The sequence below is a fragment of the Nansenia antarctica genome (genome assembly GCF_963989245.1).
Source record: "Nansenia antarctica genome assembly, chromosome: 20".
In the NCBI taxonomy this organism is placed as follows: Eukaryota; Metazoa; Chordata; class Actinopteri; order Argentiniformes; family Microstomatidae; genus Nansenia; species Nansenia antarctica.
The window spans coordinates 5,074,811-5,095,427 of NC_137693.1; the positions used below are offsets into that span (position 1 = coordinate 5,074,811).

Sequence of the window (20,617 nt, forward strand, 5' to 3'; positions counted from 1 at the left end):
CTGTGACTGATAAATCAAGATTTTTGCTTTTTGTCTATTTTGGGGGGAATTGTACCCCTTTCAAGAGGAGAAAGATTACGGGGGGGAAGTCTGCAAATTCAACGATCCAATCAAGAGTAATAACAGCCCCCCCTCCCAAATTTCGTTGTATGGTACCTGTACTATATTAATGACAATAAAGACCATTCATTCATTCATATGACATGCAAACTGCATCGCATGCTGCGACCTCGGAATCTGATACGAACGCGACAGTGCGCAGAAGCGGAAGCTGCCGTGCCAAGTTTGACCTCCGTCATCCCCCGGATGTTGACAACTGTTGCCATAGCAGCGATATATCCCATCCTGGAAGATGGCGGCGAGAGCAACGTTACCACCGGCCTCTGGCTCTCCGGCGTCCACCACGCCCGATACCAACGACCCTCTGCCCCCCGTCACCCTGTCAGCGAACGCGGCCCCGTTCTTCCCGGTGTCCTCGGAGGGGCCGGGGGGGCTCTGTGGCTCCGTGGCCGAGGCGGGGGTCCAGTTCGCCCGCTGCTCCTCCAAGCTCCTCTCGCTGCGCCCCGGCGACCCTCCCAGCCTCAGGACGGAGCTCAACCTGCTGTTCGATCAACTCATCTCCGAGAACTACAACCGCAACTTCAGCCCCAACGCCAACATCCGACCCGAGGTACGTGATCGTTCTAGCTAAAAGATGTAGTATATTACCTTGTTGGTTATGAATCAAAGAATCAATTCTGAGTTCAAGACGATTTATTTAAAGTACAGATGGTCTGGTCTGGTCTGATCTTCAGCAGGGGTGATAAGAGGAAGATCTGCCCCTGTGATGGTCTGATCTTATGCAAATATCTACCAGTGATCCTATCACAGTCACTACAGATGCTTGGGGTGTGAAAAGGGGGGAGAGGCCAGGAGCTTTGGCAAAGGGGGTCATAAATACCTTGCCCTAGCCCCACAGTCAGGAGACATTCCTTCATAGCAAACATATAGGCCCATTATTAAGTAAAAATATACGACAAAGACAACAGTGGACATTGCGTGACGTTAAAATGAATATACGGTTTTTGTCAAAATTGAGTTTTTTACATAATCTGATCCATAAGGTGTTTATTAATGCCTGTGTGCCAGTGGTGTTATTTTTTAAAATGTTGACATTTTTGAGTTAGTAATTCATAAAAGGTTCCATCTCACAGAACATAATGGAATGTAAAAACTTTGACCCTCAATATCTCTGAACTGCCCTAAACGGAGATAGAACCTTATCATTCTAAGCTCACGATTGGTAACTTAGCAAAGAGACTGAATATAATGTCATCATGACTGGTGGTCCTAGTAGCATAGCATAGGTGAACTATGTGTGTTCATCTGACTCAGTGTTTGAACTGCAAAGCACTAGAGGCTAGATGGCTAGAGGCTGAACCCTGTTTACGAGGTCGCATACTGTTACTGTAACCGTCATTACCTGATATTTGTCGCCCAAAATGTGACAACCAAGTAGAACATTTCATAAATAACTACTGTATTTGTCCCTGGCTTTGTTTACAGGATGTGTGCGAGCTTCTGGTCCATTCCAGCCGCCTGGTGCCCCTCACTCAAGAGCATCTGGTCATTAAACTGTGCCAACTCACACACCACCTCCTCAACCAGCTACAGGTAGTAAGGGAGTAGGTTTCAAAATTGTTTGGATTTCTTAAATGGTGAAACTGATCTTAAAGCTTAAAAAAAACGTTGAATTAAAGCAGAGAATCTGTACTTGTGACCCCAAATCCAAACTGTTTTGAGTAGCTAAAAGAAGACTTCCCAGTGTTTCCCCTACCATTGCCTTGGGGGGGCGGGCCGCCCTCCCAACGGAACCCCCGCCCCCCCAAGAAAGAGGAATTATTACTGACGGAGACACCAAACATCTGACAAGCAGGCTAAAATATGCGCGTTTTTTTTTTTAAACGCATCCAACCCGAATCTGGCGAGTGGCAAGCCCATAGGCTCGTTGGTAACGTTAGTCCGCCGTAGTCTCACATAGCCAGACCTATCTCCATACTTCACATAGCCAGACCTATCTCCATACTTCACACTGTGCCAGCGCTGGAGAATAATACAAGATTTTGCGCCAGTGTGCACGCGTGACGCGAGACTTTTTGCCGGCTGTGATGTCTGCAGATTGAAAGTAAGCAAGTTGAAATGTTAGCAAATATAATTGCTGAGTGTTCTGACAGAGCAAGTTGGTTAAAATTGGTCGTTATTATTGTGACTAGAAAGTGACTGACTATAATTCCATAGTGTAAATAGTCAAAGAACTAGCAAGCTAGCTAGCTCCGAGGTGATGAGATGAGCTAGTCTGCTGCACACATGCCAGCTAAAGAGCTAACTGGAGGCACTTTATTATTTTACTTAAAGTAGATATACTATCTTTCTTATTCTGCTAGAGTTGGGCTTCATGGTAATACCATAATGGCATATTTACAGTACATGGACAGTTGATTGAAGCATTGGAAATGTCAGTTTTTTATAGTTGGACATACGAATTTCTTTCAGGTGAGAGAGTAAAGTCAAAATGACATTATCTGACTGGATTGCCCACAGCAATCCAATATTCAATTATAATTATGTTATAAATTGATATGGATATTAGATTATAAATACTCTGGCTGTTTTGTTTACCTTTTGGTTGACAGCAAAAGGGAGAGAGGAGGATAGGGAGGGAGAGAAGGAGAGAGAGCAGGATGGTGTCGGCGGCACACCAGAGAGAGAGAGAGCAAGAACCAGGTGAGAAAGTGGACAGGTAGTCAAGACCACATAAGTAAGTAGCCTTGAGAACCGATGGTTCTGGAGCCTAATGGCCCATAGGGCAGGAGCCTATCTCCTGTTTACACCCCTGGACATGACGCTGGTATGAGGCAGGGTCTTACCCCCTGGGGGGGGGGGGGGGGGGGGGGTCCATGCCACGGTCCATACCACCCCCCCCAAGGCAGCAAACCTAGGGGAAACACTGCTTCCTCTTTCCAATACTTACACTGTGTAGTAGTGTAGACTGTAGTATGCGGTCTCGCTCTCTCTCTCTCTCTGTCTCTTTTTGTCTCTTTCTGTGCTGTTTGTGTCTAAGTGATAGATTAGATGTTAAGTGTGTGTGTGTGTGTGTGTGTGTGTGCGCGTCTGTGTGTGTGTGTGTGTGTGTGTGTGTGTGTGTGTGTGTGTGTGTGTGTGTGTGTGTGTGTGTGTGCGCGCGCGCGTCTGTGTGTGTGTGTGTGTGTGTGTGTGTGTGCCCGTGTGCGCGCGTGTGTGTGTGTGTGTGTGTGTGTGTGCGTGCGTGTCTCTCTCTCTCTCTCTCTCTCTCTCTCTCTCTCTCTGTTCTCTAGGTGATAGTGGACGAGAGGACATTGGATGTGTTGGTGACTTATGCTGTTCGGGCATTGTGTGTGTGCAGCTCTTGGACACACTCTGAAATTCTGCTGGCCCTCTCCACCCTGGTGTACGGCAATGGACCCCACTGCCAGAGGGTAGGTGGAACCTAGGTGCCAACCAACACAATGTCTGTTGACTGCCGCTGTGCCCGTGAGAAAGGCACTTAACCCCTAACTGCTATAGCTCACCCTGTGCCTAGTTGCAATGACAAAAAAGGTTGAATCTGATCTAACATAGTTGAGACGGTTGTACAGACAGACAATGCAGTCTGCAATGTGATTGGCCCCCCCCATCAGCGGTCCGTTCCCTCCACCTGTGTATAACAGTTTTGATGATTTGCAACCTACAGTGAACTAAAACCATATTGTTTGCCCCCTGTTTTGCAGCACCTGGGTGAGTTACTGGGTGAGGGTGGTATACTGCTGCTCTACAGCTCCCCCTCTGAGCCAGACATGGAATTACGTCGCACTGCACTCATTTGTATGGCCAACCTCTGTCTGGGGTGGGTACACTGACTACACACCACACACACACACACACACACACACACACACACACACACAGATACACACACACTGTTTCCCATGCGGTCCCTCCCAGGCTATACTGATGAAGGTGTGTGTCTGTGTCTGTGTCTGTGTCTGTGTGTGTGCGTGTGTGTGCGTGTGTGTGTGTGTGTGTGTGTATATAGGATTCCTGGCCAGGCGTCTCTAGAGGAGCGGTACAGGATTGAGTGTTTCGGAGTGTTCCTGCAGTCGCTGCAGTCACCCAAACCCCCCAACACTGAGGAGCTTCTCTACTGCACGGTACACAGCAGCACACACGGTTACACTGTTCTAGTTCACACACGCACTCTCGTCCACATGCTCTCTCTATCTACTCCCACTCTATCTCTCTCTCTCTCTCTTTCCACTCCCCCTCTCTGTGTCTAGGTGGTCCAGGGGGCAGTGAAGGGACTGCAGTGTTGTCTGTCAGGGGGCAAGTGGAAGTTTGGAAGAGGAGAGGAGCTGGGTTCCCTACTAGCAGTATTGAAGGTACAGTCATACATAGAACGTGTGTTTGTATGGTATGTGGATGGTATTGATGTTTTTCTGTGTTTGGTCTGTCTGTTCATTTAGTGCTGCGTGTGTATATTGTTAAAGTGTGTGTGTATGTGTGTGTATTCTGCAGAAGTTTATGTTCCATGGGTCTCCGGGTGTGTGTGTGGAGTGGCCATCTGTGCTTTATCCAGCGAGCCTCCCTCAGTACGAGGGGGTGGTCTCTGTCCCCAAACCTCCCGAACCACCACGGGACCCCCCCACGCAGGGCAAGGCCTCAGCGGTAAGAGTGGACTACTTATCCTCTCGTTCAATTTCAGTCCTTTTTTTGTTTAGAGTAGGTGTGACCGTTCTCCCCCTCCCTCCCTCCCTCCCTCCCTCCCTATTTCTCTCTCCAACAGAATAAGAAGCGGAAGTCTCGGGGGCGGGGTAAGAAGGCAGGGGCAGACGGGAGGCAAGGAGAGGACGGGGACGACGAGAGGGAGGCCGAGCCTGCCCCTCACACTGGGGGAGGAGGAGGAGGAGGTCGAGAGGGAAAAGGTAGAGGAAGAGACGGAGGAGGGGGAGGAGAAGGAGGAGAGCCCTGGTCTAAGGCCTCTGCCACCTCTCTGTACCCGTCCTGGAAGAAGAACAGCTCGGACTCTGAGTTCTCAGACCCGGAGGGAGGAGCACAAAGCAAATTGAGGTGCGTACCTACGGTGATACACACTCACACACGTCATAGACTTCTCATGTCTAATTTGTATGTCTAATTTGGGTCTCTCTCTCTCTCTGTAAGGCTGTACCAAGGTCGTGTGAGGCAGGGGGCCCTGCACTGTCTCCTGCCAGTAGTCAAGGGGGTCGAGAGACGGACTCTGTATGGATACTGGTCCTCTTTCATACCTGACGCACCCATCGGAGGACCACCTCCCCTCACACTCCTCACCATTATACTGAAGGACCCTTCCCCTAAGGTAACAAACACACACACACCTCAAAACTCTTCACCATTACACTCAAAGACGGGGTGGGTTTGGTTGGGTTGGTGTGTGTGGGTGTGTGGGTGTGTGGGTGTGTGGGTGTGTGCGTGTGTGCGTGCATGGACAACAGTATTGCTTCCTCGCACTCCAATGATGGTATTTCAACGTTCAACCTCTCTCTCTCTCTCTCTCTCTCTCTCTCTCTCCAGGTGCGTGCTTCTGCCCTGCAGGTGTTGTCTGCCTTGTTGGACGGTTCTCGTCAGTTCCTGGGTATAGCCGAGGACACGGCGCCTCAGCGCACCTCCTTCACCCCCTTCTCCTTCTCCCTGGCCACCACCATCAGAGAGCTGCACCGCTCCCTCAGCCTGGCCCTGCTGTCTGAGTCGTCTGCTCACACCCTGACGCAGGTCATCAAGGTACCACATACCCCCCTGACACAGGTCATCAAAGTACCACATACCACTGTCTGAATTTACCATCCGACAACCATGCCGTCACTGTTCCAAGCAGCCAGGCTAGCGAGTCGTAAGCTTTGCGAATGGAATTTCTAATGGGTCATTTATTATTTAAATGGATATCATTCTTTTCTGTAATATAAGTTAATTGTAGGATACTGGCATCGATGAACATAGAGACTTTTCATTAAGCTAGGTTACCATGGCAAAGATTCTAGATAAGTCATCCTGTTAGCTGCTTTTCAAACTTGTTACACACACATACATACACACACACACACACACACACACACACACACACTGTGACATGTCTCTTGTGTTGTAGTGTCTGGCCCACCTGGTGTCTAACGCTCCCTATAACCGTCTGAGACCTGGCCTGCTGAGCCCTCTGTGGAGACAGATCCGGCCCTACATCCGCCACAGAGGTGTGTGTCTGTCTGTACCGTCAACAGGTCCAAGTAGGGTTCTACAACTCACAATTCGGGCAAACGATGCTACTGACTGATTTTTTTCGTCGTCGTTTAAAAAAATCTGCCTCCACCTGTTTTTCCCCTCCTAGACGTGAACGTGCGCGTGTCTGTGCTGACGCTGTACGGAGCCCTGGTGTCGACTCACGCCCCGCTCCCGGAGGTGCAGCTCCTCCTCAGACAGCCAGGGGGCAGCGGCACGGGTTCGCACACGCCGCAGGAGACGGCTCTCAGCTGGAGACAGAGAGACGGCCTCTCCTCGCCCTCGCACACGCCTCACACGCCGCCGCGGAACTCACACACACAGTCTCCCCGTGCGTCACACACCCCGGGAGAAGAGGAGCCCAGCAGCACGCCCTGGCTCCTGCAGCTCTGCGTGTCCCTCGTCACTCAACCCAGAGAGGACCAATCTGACGGTGAAGCAGCAGCAGGGGGAGGAGCCAGTGGCCTAGAGCCCTCCCCCGTCCGCCTGGAGGCCTTGCAGGTGGGAGAGGAGAGGTTCTGATAATAATAATAATAATAATAATAATATAATAACTTCTTTTTGTTTTTATAGCACTTTCCCAGCAAACGCTGCAGCTCAAAGTGCTTTAATCCTTATTTAATCATAATGTAATTATTTAGTCATTTAAAGGCAATATTAAAAAGATGGGTTTTTAGTCTTGACTTGAACATATTTGCTGAGGTTGCATCCCTAATGTAAACTGGCAGTGCATTCCACAATTTGGGTGCATGAAATATGTATATGTGGTACACAGAGGGTTTTGTGACAGAGTAGTGGACACTGGATGCATTTATTCTTACGTGATTTAGAGGTAACAGACCATGTATTAGTAGATTTTTGGAACTTTAAAAATTTTAACATTGTGTGTGTGTGTGTGTGTGTGTGTGTGTGTGTGTGTGTGTGTGTCTGATCCAGGTGCTAGCCCACCTTGTGCGAGGGTACTTCTCTCTGGCCCAGGTGTGTCTGTGTGAACTGGGACAGGTGAGCGCTCGCTGCCTCAGCGAGGTAGACCCCTCCATACAGCTACACGGAGCCAAGGTAACGTCCTCTCTCTCACTCTCTCTTTCCCGCTAACGCTGTATGTATCTATCCCCCTCTCATACATGTCTCTCCTCATATCCCTTTCTTCTCCCGTCTTTCATTCATCATCATCATCCCTCTAGTCCTCACTAAACCTTTCGATCTCTACCTCTGTCTCACTCTCTACCTCTCTTCATGTTCTTAGCCTTTAGGCAGATACATATTGCATGATTCAGTGTGTTTGTTTTGCTGCAAAGATTTAGCATTCTCCATCTATTGATCAATAAATGGAAAATAACCTCTCTGTCTCTCTCTCTCTCTCTCTCTCTCTCTCTCTCTCTCTCTCTCTCTCTCTCTCTCTCTCTCTCTCTCTCTCTCTCTCTCCGTCAGCTACTAGAGGAGTTGGGTACAGGTGTAATCCAGCAGTATAGAACAGAAAATGGTCTGCCTGAGAGTAACAGGGTTCCCATCAGCCAGGTACGTACGTGTGTGTGTGTGTGTGTGTTTCTAATGTGAGTGTGCAGCTGTAAATGTGTTGATATACATCTATTTCTCTCACTGTTGGATGTGAGTTGTGTGTTAATGTACAGGTGTCTATTTAAGTGCAATATGTATGTGGTTTTTGCACATTGCGTCGCAGGTGGTGCAGTTCTGGTCAGAGGTGTTGAGTGGGCCATTGAACGGGGCTCTCCAGAATGAGCAACATCCGACTCTCCAGACCAGCGCCTGTGATACTCTCTCCTCTATACTACCTCAGGCCTTCACTCAGCTGCCCGTGAGTCTGTTTGCTCCTCCTCATTCTTCTTCTTTGATTTTCTCTCTCTCTCTCTCTCTCTCTCTCTCTCTCTCTCTCTCTGTGTGTGTGTCTCTCTCTCTCTGTCTCTCTCTCTCTCTCTGTCTCTCTCTCTCTCTCTCTCTGTGTGGGATAAGTCAGGATCTGCTGGAGTTGTCTGTGTATGTGACGTGTGTCTGTGTCTGTGTCTGCGTGTGCGTGTGTCAATAGGACAAGAGCCAGATGATGTGTATCACCGTGTTGCTGGGGCTGACCTACAGTGACAACTCTCTGGTGAAGGCTGCAGCCGTCAGAGCCCTGGGAGTCTACATCCTGTTCCCCTGTCTGAGAGAGGTACGCACTACACTGGACCCCACCCTCTCATTTGATCCCCACGTCAGCTCCATCGTCAAGACCTCCTACTTCCACCTCCGCAACATAGCAAAAATCAGACACTGCCTCTCCCCGCCCGCTGCTGAATCCCTCATCCACGCCTTCATCTCCTCCCGCCTTGACTACTGTAACTCCCTACTCACCGGCATCACCTCTCGCTCCCTCCATAGACTCCAGATGGTCCAAAACTCTGCTGCACGCCTCCTTTCAAACACCCGCTCCCGTGACCACATCACTCCTGTCCTCCACTCTCTCCACTGGCTCCCCATCAAAGAACGCATCCAATTCAAAATCCTCATCCTCACATACAAAGCCCTCCATAGCCTGGCCCCCCCTTACCTGACTGACCTCCTTCTCCCCCACCGCCCTACCCGTACCCTCCGATCCTCATCCATTGTTCCCCTCACTGTCCCACCCTCAACTCAAAAGCTGTGTTCGGAATGGTATACTAGCATACTGCATACTAGCATACTCAATGAGTATATACTGCATACTGCCTACTAAATTCATAATAAGTATGCGAAAACCAGCCGACCATTTACACAGTATGCATACTGCCTCCCAGAATGCATTTCGCTGGGAGCGGCGAATTTAAACCTCCATTTTAAACCTCCATTTAAAAAAAAAAAAAAAGCTGAAATGTTGGCTTTACAAGTGTTAACATGTCATTTTATGAAGTTTTAATATGTTTTCAGGCGAGAAAGTAACCACATATATTCCCAAAATGTGTCCAGTTTACCAAAATAACCTTTATAGACAACGTTTATATATCTGATCTGACGATGTTTTGCGTCTTCTGTTCGCTAGCTGCATTCGTAAATTCGCCCTGGAAATCTGATCAGCACTCATGGAATGCCTCTTGTCCAATCAAATTACCTGGTCCCTTTATGACGTTGCACCCAGCGTGCGCTCCGGCGCTCTCAGAGCGATTTTACGAACGCACCCTGCGTTACATACCTTCACTTCACTCGACAGAAACATTGTAACATAATTACAACAAGTTGTAAAATGATTTGGGGGGCCAATATCTTTAGCTAGCTCAAGTAACTAGTTTACTATATTGTTGTCTTAACAGTTGATAAAATAACATGATTAAAATAAATATATATGAGCAATAACATATTTGTGTTGCAGCAAGCACAATACAACCAACTTGTCCGTCTGAAGCGACAATACTGGGATCATTCGTGATTGGGTTACAATCAGTCAAATACTAGGCGAACATGTGTGTAATACACAAATAAACGTGGATTTCATGCATTTCAAGTGGCATATTTGTAATCATGACGACTAGCCTGGTCTAAGAATGCATTTCACCATGTTAATTCCCAGTATAGTGAAAATACCACCGCTCATCCGTGATCAGACTTAGCTGGGGTGCTGCAACTGAAGAGTATCAAATAGAGTGCAAAAAAGCAGCATCTGCACACTCAAATATGTGCAAAAAACGATGTTTATTGCAAGCTTTCGGTCCCCAGGCTATCGGACAATGTAAACAACAGCTGTATGACAACTTTGTATGACGCAGTTTGACGACGCTGAAAGCGCACAGGGTTGCCAGATGGGATTGACAATTTACAGCCTAAACTTTCTATAACCTCAAAATCAAGTAGCCCATTCGGCGGTAACCCGCCCCATCTGGCAACCCTGGACGCAACCCTGCAACCCTGGACGCGAAATGCATTTTGGGGATTCTAGTGTGCCAAAAGTGTTCATCGTAACTGACTTCAATTATCCCGGAAGTAATTGCTCACATACTAAATTTCGCGCATACTCTAATCTCGCATACTGTACGTTCGGAACGTACTACATACTCAAAATCTACGTCATATCTAGTATGAGTAGTATGCTAGTACGCTATTCCGAACACAGCCAAAGGCTTCGGTCACCGTGCCTTTTCACGAGCTGCACCCCGCCTCTGGAACTCTCTGGTGTGAGACTCACCCTCACTCCTCACTTTTAAATCCCACCTCAAAACCTACCTGTTCTCCCATGCCTACAGCCTCCCCTACCCCTAGCCATCTCCCCCATCCCGGCGCTCCCGCCCCCCCCCCCCCCCTTGACACGCATACAACCTCCCCTACCCCTACCCATCTCCCCTAACCCTGCCACCCCCCTGATATGCATACAGCCTCCCCTACCCCTAACCACCTCCCCTGTCCCTACCACCCCCCCCTCCCCGTTCGCTGACTCTGACATCGCTATATTAATTCAATGAATTATTATTATTATTATTATTACACTACCCACAAGCCCCTTCTCCATGCAGAGCGGGACGCGTGCGCTGTACTGATGTAGAATTCGATGTCCTCTCTCTGCGCAGGACGTGATGTTCGTGGCGGACACGGCCAACACCATCTTGACGGCACTAGACGACAAATCTCCCAACGTCCGCGCCAAGGCAGCCTGGTCGCTAGGCAACCTCACGGACACGCTCATCGTCAATATGTGAGAACCACACAAACATTCTTACATACTCACGCACGCACGTGCGCACACACACACACACACACACACACACACACACACACTTATCAACATGTAATAAAACTGTCTATTGTAAGAAGTCTCAGTTTCGGACTGTGTTTCTCTCCCCCTCTCTCACAGGGAGTGTGTGGGTTTGGACTTCCAGGAGGAGTTGTCTGACATGCTGCTCCTCAAGATGCTCCAGTCAGCCACCCGGGCCTCGGCAGATAAGGACCGGGTGAGAGAATGGCAACAGGACTATTGACACTTGTCAACACGTTAACCAGAAACCAGTCATGCACTGTAGTTGCGAAGCCATGTGATTTGGTGATTTGGATGTTATTCATGTAAATAAAACTATTTCTGTCTTGCTTCTCCCTCCTAGGTAAAGGCTAACGCTGTGCGCGCCTTGGGGAACCTGCTTCATTTCCTTAGTTGTGGTCAGATGACTCGGCCCGTGTTCCAGCGCCCTTTAGAGGAGGCCGTGCGTGCACTCATCCAAACCGTCCAATCAGAAGCCACCATGAAGGTCCGCTGGAATGCTTGCTACGCCCTTGGAAATGCCTTCAGGAACCCCGCCTTGCCCCTGGGTATGCACAGTACACACCATACACTCAAACAGTACGCATGTACCAAACATATACACTAATTAACTAACACATATAGATTCCTCCATACACACAAGCTACCGGCTGACTCATGCCTTGCCGTACTCTCACTCTCTCACACACACACACACACATACATATGTATTGATTTCCTCCTACTCAATCACACTCATTCATTCACACTCTCCTTATACTCTTAAATGACATTTGCATGCTCTCCCTCCCTCTCTTTCTCCTTTCTCTTCCCCTCCCTCTCTTTCTCCACTCCCCCCCCCCTTTCGATCTCTCTCTCTACAGACTCAGCCACCTGGTCGAGCGATGCCTTCTCAGCCCTTTGCTGCGTTGTCACTTCCTGCAAGAACTTTAAGGTGAGGATCAAGTCCGCCGCCGCTCTCTCGATCCCTGCCCGGCGGGGTTGCTACGGAGACACGGAGCGCTTTGGCCGTGTTTGGCATTCCCTGGCGGCGGCGCTGGAACACAGCGAGGACACGAACGACTTCCTGGAATACCGCTACTGCTCCAGCCTCCGGCACACGCTCACGCACGCGCTCACCCACCTGCTCAGCCTCGGCCAATCACAGGACATGCCCGACCTGGGGGCGTCGCTGGCAGGGGAGGAAGGCGGGGCCATCAGAGAACACCTGGTCAAATACCTGAGAGGGGGAGGGGCGGAGGTGGAGAAAGAGGGGGAAGGGGAACCCTCCGACCCCCAGGAGAGAGTCAGGGGTGTAGGGGAGACGGTGGACAGACTCAGAGGCCTGTATGGAGAGGGGGAGAGGGGGGGTGGGGAAGATAAGACTACAGATGAGCAAAGGGGAGCGGAGGCGGTGGTGGCTTTCCTGGAGGACGTGCTGAAGAGTTGTGAAGAGCTGACGGTCCCACCACCCTCAGTCTGACCACCCCGGAACCGGTTTTATATTTTGATGTTTTAGTGCAGAATCGCAGCACAGACAACTGCACACACGTTCTCTGGGTTTGCCATGAAACAGATTTGGATCTCTGGAATTATGGATGTCACTTTCCACCTCCCCCCGAGCCCGAGCCCCCACCGATGTTTGCCAGGCAAAATAAACGACTAAACTCATATTAATAAACTCGTTTTTTTAAATGACCCTTTGTGGCTCCGTCTGTGTTTATTGTGTGTGGTTGGGCTCAGGTGTGGAGGAAGGGTTCACTATGGTGAGAGGGATAGCAACCAGGTACATCTGTTCTGATATTTCTTTTCCTCAGTGCCGATATTAAACTTGAGGTCCCCTGAAGAAACGCTCAACATATTTATTGTTCTCTGTGCCAATGATATGAAGTCAAATGTGAGAGAAGAGGTGGCGGGGGGGATTGAAGGTGAGTTAAAAATGTTCTGTTCACAGTTGGTGTCTGTGTGAGGGGGAGTGAAAGGATAAAAAGGGTTCCTGGGGGTTAGAGGTCAATGAGAGTGAAGGGTGAGTGGGTATGTGTGTGAGAGGGCCGTGTTTGTGTGTGAGAGAGGGAGACGCAGGACTGGCTGTCCGTGACTCTTTCCCAGAGAGACGAGCAGCGAGGCATGGAAAGGGAATTGGGTTGGGATTGAGTCCACTGCACATCTGTGTGTGCGTGTCAGTATGTGTGTGTGTGTGAGGGACAGTAAGGGGTGAGAAGTAGTCATGTCTGAGTAACCTCTGTAACCGAACTCTCACTTCCTCCACTTAAACCTCCAGACTGATTAACTGACTCACTGACTCAACTCGGAGACAGACAGGGGAATCGTCGTCGTTTTGAAGAGTTTGAATTAAGGTGGTGGTGAATACTCTCAGAACAATCAGACCTAAATTACCTCCATAGCCCACAGTCTGAATATTGATCGGTTCCTCCCACTATGAGGGGTACCCACAAGTGTCAACACAGGATTTGGGACCACCCCCCCGGGCCCCCCCCCTCCACACACACACGCGCGCGCACACAAACAAACCTTACACAACCCAGTCAGTCACATCCCTGGAGAACCACGTCATTGTGGTGGTCAGTATTATATTAACCATAGGTGTTAATGATTGAATTGGGGAGAAAGGACCCACAGACAGACAATGGAGGCACACATAAGACAGGCGACCTTTTCAGACACACAGTTGATCTCAACACTTCCTCGCTGCTCTCGTTTAACATAGATCAGTTTAACATAGTTGCGTGGGTAAATAACAGGAAAGTTATTTGTCGTTGAGTTCCACGCACACCTGTCTATCCTACCTGCATCAGTCCAGTTTTTTTATTTTAGTATTATTTGCATATCAATCCAGCCCCCTTCATTAACATAACGCAAACCCTCCTCGCGCGCGTGTTTGGAGTCCCACGATTTTGGAGTCCGTTCCACAAGATCACGGGGGGCTGGACTCATCCCGCAGCAGAAAGATGACTATTAATGAAGCATGCACCTCAAGGTGGAGTAGCCCCACACACCTCAGCATGTAAGACTGGGCCGGTTCCCTTTCTCCACTCTTCTCAATTGACTCTTTTAAATCGCATGCAGTGTTCATGTTTGTGGAGATGGTCTCCAAGCTGACAGCTCTCCAGCACGAGCTCCTGAGCGCACTGTTGGACTCCGGGCTGACCAGGGACATTCTGGTGCGCGCGATGTACGACCTGGAACCCAGCCCACCCAGCCCTGGACCCAGCCCACCCAGCCCACCCAGCCCACCCAGCCCGGCCTTACCCGGGGGGGTCAAACAGGAGAGCGACTCGTTGTTAACGGAGCCAGAGGCGTCGGTGTTCCTCACCCTGACCAGTGGATCGTACAGTAATAAACCGGGGAAGAGAGCCTCCTGTGAGCTGGACCAGGGGGACTCGGAGGAGGAGGATGGGGACGAGGAGACACCGCGGATTCTGCGCGAGCTGCAGGAGCTGGACACCGAGGAGGCGCGGGAGCAGCGCGCGCAGGTGGAGAGGATGTTAACGTGAGTGACCCAACTTGTTCGACTTGGAGTCGACATTGTAACAGTGTTTAGGATTTGACACACATTACTGACATCAGACCTGGGCATTGTACGGCCCGCGGGCCGTATTCGACCCGCGGGCCATACAACGATTCTGATTCTGGCCGGCCCGCGAAAGATCGCATGATAATTTAAAAAAAATAATTTATAATAATTATTTTATTTTTTATAATTTTCTTATTATCTTATGGGTGGACTAAAACCGCATTGCTTTTATTTTGAAGCCCATTTATTCTCACAAATATTTTCAGTTGCTCATTTGGCCCCCTGGGAAAAAAATAATTGCCACCCCTGACTTACATGGTTGTATTAACCACCTTTTGGCAATGGAATGTAAAGGGACTGGGAGCACTCATAAAGTCAATTTGACCAGGTTCTAACCTGGTTGGTACAACGTTTAAACCTGGTCAAATAAAGGTCGAATCTATCAGTCATGTTACCTCCTATCCTCACAAGTAGATATATTTTTTTTCTGCTACAACTTTTGCTTTTCTTTTGCAACTTTTTTTTTATTGCCACCACTATTATTGCCAGTGATACTGTAGTTAATAAATCAGTTATACAGATTTCAATAGTGGCCAATCTAATATATTTACCCATATGCCTCTACACTCTTGCTTCTGTCTGTCTGTCTGCCTGCCTGCCTGCCTGTCTGTCTGCCTGTCTGTCTGCTTGCCTGCCTGCCTGCCTGCCTGCCTGCCTGCCTGCCTGCCTGCCTGCCTGCCTGCCTGCCTGTCTGTCTGTCTGTCTGCCTGTCTGTCTGTGTTGTCTCTGTGTGTGTGTGTCCTTAGTGTTGACCCCTGGCACTCGGCGCGTGTGATAAAGGCCTACATGCAACAGCACAACATCCCACAGAGAGAGGTGGTGGACGTCACCGGACTCAACCAGTCTCATCTCTCCCAGCACCTCAACAAGGCCACGCCCATGAGGGCGAGCAAACGAGCCGCCCTCTACACCTGGTATCTCAGGAAACAGCAGGACATACTCAGGCGTGGGTTAACACACACACACACACACACGCACACACACACACACACACACACACACACACACACACACACACACACGGGCACATGCACCCACACAGTCATGCACCACTAACTGACAGGCACACAAACATTAACAAACACACACACACACACACACACACACACCACATTCATTCACACTCTACCTCACACACATACACCGTCAGATACACATTCACAGTCACATACACATTAACATTCTCACACCATCTCTCCTCCTCTTCCTGCAGAGTTTGACCGAGGCCCTGCGTTCAATGACAAGGACCAAGGCCTGTTTTTCTACCCAGAGTTCAACGGGGCAACAGCCACGGGGCAGCCTGCGCTGGGTGCAGGGTTAGGGTTCGTAGGGGAGGAGGCTGTCGAGGCCGGAGAGATGGAGGGGAGGAAGGGGAGAAGGAACAGGTTTAAGTGGGGACCAGCCTCTCAGCAGATTCTCTACCAGGCCTATGACAGGCAAAGGAACCCCAGCAAAGAGGAGAGAGAGACTCTGGTGGAACACTGCAACAGGTACTGTCGTAAATCAGGATAATACAGTACGACGATGGCTACTACAAAAGCCTGTCTTTCTGTGTCCTGCTGATATTGTTGTACACTTGTTGTCTGTCACTTGTTCTTATTTTCACTTGTTTGCCTATTTTAACCTGCTATGACTTTCGCTCTTTTATTATGTTTTATTATGTTCTTCTTTATTATGTTCTCCATATGTAAAGTACTTTGTGACCCCCTGGTCTGGGATAGGTGCTATACAAATACATTTTACTTACTTACTTACTTACTATACAACTGTTGACGGTCATTGCTTCTTCTGTGGTAACACTAACTAACACTAAAGCCCAATGCACACGGTGTGCGATTTTGTCGCACCGCGAATTCGATTCCATTGTTTTGAATGAGACAATGCACACGGCGTGCGATGCGATATTGTCGCACGACAACATTCGATTCTCCATTCACACCCACACACTTCGGTGGTGTGAATTGAGAATCGAATGTTGTTGTGCGACAAAATCGCACGCCGTGTGCATTGGCCTTAACACTGCCGCTGTGTCACTAGTGACCATAGATTTGTGTATGTATTATGTACAGTATGCATCGCTAATGCTGTTATGTCCCGCAGGGCGGAGTGTGTGCAGAGGGGTGTGTGTCCCTCAAAGGTTCATGGGTTGGGGTCTAACCTGGTCACAGAGGTGCGAGTATATAACTGGTTTGCCAACCGACGCAAGGAGGAAGCCTTCAGACAGAAACTGTCCCAGGAGCCTCACCCCCCCCTCACCCCCCTCAGCCTCGGCCTCGGACTCGGACTGGGCCCCGCTCACGCACACACACCCCTGCCGATCCATGGCTCACCTCACCACCACCACCTCCACCATCTTCAGGAGCATCATCATCAGATCCACGGCAGTCCCTCACCGAATGGGAAAATACAAGGTACAGACGGGATTTGGAAAACACACTCTCACTCTCTCTTTCTCTCTCATAGCTTTCTCTCTCTCTCTCTGTCTGTCTGTCTGTCTCTCTCTTTCTCTCTCTCTCTCTCTCATCCATTCATTCATTCACTCTGTCTGTCTGTCTCTCTCTCTCTCTCTCTCTCTCTCTCTCTCTCTCTCTCTCTCTCTCTCTCTCTCTCTCTCTCTCTCTCTCTCTCTCTCTCTCTCTCTCTCTCTCAGGGCTCCAGTTCAGCCAAGAAGGGCCCAGTGAGGTCACTTCCTCCATGACAGACATACATCATGGAAACAGCTCAGGGTTTTCGCAGATGTGTCCGAGCGCCTTCAGCTACACTATGCAGTCACATAGCAACAAGTTGGTGAGTGACCCTTCCGTACTGACCCCAAGTCAGTGCAGTGAACCCTCTCAGACGCAGTGGAAAAGTGGAGAGCAGCTGATATGCTTCTGCCACACTGATTTTCACCTGTCGGGAGAACTCTTTAAACCTGTCCAGTTGTTTTATATCAGACCTTCTACAACAGCATGTTTGGATACTGGATTCTGATTGGCTAGCACCAGTGGTAAATATTTCAACAACCTACAGTTCAAACCGCATTTCCAGTATCAATGCGCCTCCCAATCAATCTGATTAAGAACACCTGTGCTGACCTCCAACGCAATCGTTGATCTTGTTTATGGGACTATATTCTGTGGCGGAAGGATATATGTATTCTGAAAAGATTAATGATTGTAAATAAATGAATTTACTGTGTATTTTCTTTTTTATATTATGTGGTGGCTGTTGTAGAAAAACAATTTACCATTCGAGGGCGGGGGTTAGGGTTAGTTAAACAGTACCACTGTACTGTTTTCCGGCAACCCTGTACCAGTGGTAAATGAGTCCACATTCACAACCCCCTTCCTCTAATGGTAAATTGCTTCCATAGACTATGAGGAAATCAAGCCTCTTCAGAATTTTGAGATGTAACTCTTGTGTTAACCTAAAGACGTGTGTGTGTGTCTGTGTGTGTGTGTGTCTGTGTGTGTGTGTGTGTGTGTGTGTGTGTGTTTTTTCTCCAGACTCTGCCTCCTGTGAGCACACTGACTAACATGCATAGTGTGTCCCAGCCTTCCCTCTACCATCCTCATCATCCCCATCATCATCATCCTCATCCTCTTCAGCAGCATCAGCACGCACAGAGCCTCATCATGTCTCTCGCTGCACAGAGTGAGACCTCACCTTTAGTCACTCTTTAACCAACCCCCCCCCCCCCCTCCCTTTCTTGCTCACCTGCGCCCACTAACCCCCCCCCCCATCTCTCTCTCCCTCAGGTCTGAGTTGTGTGCAGTCCCAGGCAGTTCCTGTCATTAATGGTGGCTCTGCTGGTCTGACCAACTTACAGCCCCTGCAACTCCCTCTCGTACACAGTGAGTAGTTAATGAACACATACATATACACACACTCTCACACACACACACACACACACACACACGCGCTCACACTCTCTTTGCCCGTAGAATGACTACAGGAAGTTGTCTGGCCAGTGTAAGGACTATGTGGTGGTTTTGTTAGATCTCTATTGCAGCACAGAGGAGGCAGAAGCTATTTGGAGTGGAGACGCAGACACAGACACATACATACACACACACACGCACACACACACACACACACACACACACACACACACACACACACGTTATTCTACTTCACGTCCCACCCCCTTTCTCTGTCTTTTTCTCAGTGTCTTCTCCTAAGCAAGAACTCAGTCAGTTGTCCACCTTAGGGCACGTCTCCATGGTAACAGAATCCAGCAGCATCACTCATGTGGGCTCCAGCAAGCAGGTAAAACCCCTGACTCTATTGTTTTACAAACAACCACATCATTCTAACGTGAAAACAACAAGTAACTTGTGTGTTCATTTCATTTCTGCCTCTCTGTTTCTCAGTACCCTCTGGAGGCGTGGTGAGTGGGAGGTCTGACGACCTCAGCAGGAGCCTCAGCTCATCACTGTCCTGACACGGCAGCCATATTGGAGCCCTCTGACCAGAGTGGGCATCAGGCTGAGCTCCAGGGGGTCCCCCACCCCTGTCCTCAGGGGCTGCTGTGTCTGCTGCTTTTTTCTTCTTCTTCTTCTTTTTTTAACAAGGATCAGCAATTAAGAGTGTCAGGGACATTCTGTCTACGCTGAATTTCTTCCCAGCTGAGCTTCTTCAAACACTAATGAGTAGGCCTACTATAGCCTCTGGTGGCCGTCGAATGGGCACCGAAACGAATGAAGAAATGGTTTGTGATTTGTCACACAGATGTTATTTGAATTCAGAGAGATTAGTGAGATTCTATTAATGTTGTAAATGAGTTGAGTTTTTAATAATAAAAGCTATTTGTCAAATTGGCTGGGCTGTTTGTTGTTCTGTTGTTTTAGTAGTTTTCTTTTGTCATGGTGATCGTGAACTTTTCAATCTGCACGGATCTTTCTTCTCTGTAATAACATATCCAGGCTTTCAACATCGAAACGTAACATCAATAACAAACAACCACTAATGAATTACAGAAACCTCCAGATCATTCACTACTGCTGGCGGCTACGACTGTAGTAAGATGCAGCTGTCTTTAACGTGGAGACACTGAGACCACAGTCCAAAGAAGGTACAGAACGTTATATAAAGAGCTATTATGTGAGGTCATAGGTCAACAGGTTAAGCAAAATGTGCCGACTCTACTCCCACTCTCCCCGCAAGGAGCAGGGCACTACGTCCTGTATGTCTGTGTCATAACACCTACACTGACACTTAACTCCCACCTCACACTGACCCAGCAGCCTACACACACTCCTACACCTGCCTCAGGGAAAACACATTCACTAGACATAGGGAGATAAGAGTGGGCCTACATTTACATTCAGCATCACTACATCAATGGAAATATATTATTCTTTCTAACAAATATATATATAGCCAGCACTCGAGTTGAGGGGGGATGACATCCCCCCCTGAAATAAAGACAGTCAAAATCATCCCCCTTCTAAAACTGCCATCGTCCCTTTCCATCCCGTATGTCATTTTATCAATGAACGTGGTATTACTGCTATTTCAACATTTAGTTTTGCGCATATTGAGTAAAATACTGTGGGCGAGGGGGTACGCACACATGCAATGACATTTTTACCAAGTCAACTGACACTGAAGTCACTGATGCTGTGGGGATGCTCAAATTGATGCTAAAATTGTCCCCATATGATAAAATCCACCATCCTAACCCTTTTCTTTTACAACTTGAGTACTGTATATGGCCTATTTCAGGATGTTGGGCATCATTGGAAATAATCTGAATGTATACATGGGGCATGATGATGTCTGCTCTTTAACAATGAAAGTGCACTATCTGAGTTCATATGCATGACAAATTGCCACCACAGACTGTATGCTAATTAGTTTCCTAGAAAAAGTGGCACAACTTAACCCTCACTTCCACACACACATGCATGCATGAACGTGCACAAACACACACTTTTTCTCTCCAATTTGATGAGAAAGAGGGTAAACAGATAATATACACAAATCTGTGTTCAGTTTCTCCAAATGCATCAAACCTCTATTTAAGCTAGGTAGGTAGCTAGTAC

At 48.7% G+C, this 20,617-nt stretch overlaps 2 protein-coding genes across 2 annotated transcripts; both read left to right on the plus strand.

Annotated features, from left to right (window-relative positions):
* Positions 1–352: 352 nt before the first annotated feature.
* On the plus strand, positions 353–12,476 carry heatr6 (HEAT repeat containing 6; the record flags this gene model as incomplete). The annotated part of the gene is made up of 20 exons (XM_080550001.1): positions 353–670; positions 1,546–1,653; positions 3,354–3,494; positions 3,786–3,901; positions 4,091–4,205; positions 4,332–4,433; positions 4,570–4,725; positions 4,838–5,121; positions 5,215–5,389; positions 5,605–5,811; positions 6,176–6,275; positions 6,410–6,801; positions 7,237–7,359; positions 7,732–7,818; positions 7,982–8,116; positions 8,345–8,467; positions 10,830–10,954; positions 11,114–11,210; positions 11,358–11,562; positions 11,878–12,476. 20 exons carry the CDS (start codon positions 353–355, stop codon positions 12,474–12,476), a joined length of 3,708 nt encoding a protein of 1,235 aa, XP_080406127.1.
* Positions 12,477–14,085: 1,609 nt separating this feature from the next.
* On the plus strand, positions 14,086–19,282 carry LOC308174892 (hepatocyte nuclear factor 1-beta-B-like; the record flags this gene model as incomplete). Its single annotated transcript, XM_080550002.1, has 8 exons — positions 14,086–14,504; positions 15,335–15,534; positions 15,802–16,078; positions 16,689–16,999; positions 17,239–17,375; positions 18,077–18,224; positions 18,329–18,424; positions 18,739–19,282. 8 exons carry the CDS (start codon positions 14,086–14,088, stop codon positions 18,975–18,977), a joined length of 1,827 nt encoding a protein of 608 aa, XP_080406128.1. The 3' UTR covers positions 18,978–19,282.
* Positions 19,283–20,617: the final 1,335 nt, after the last annotated feature.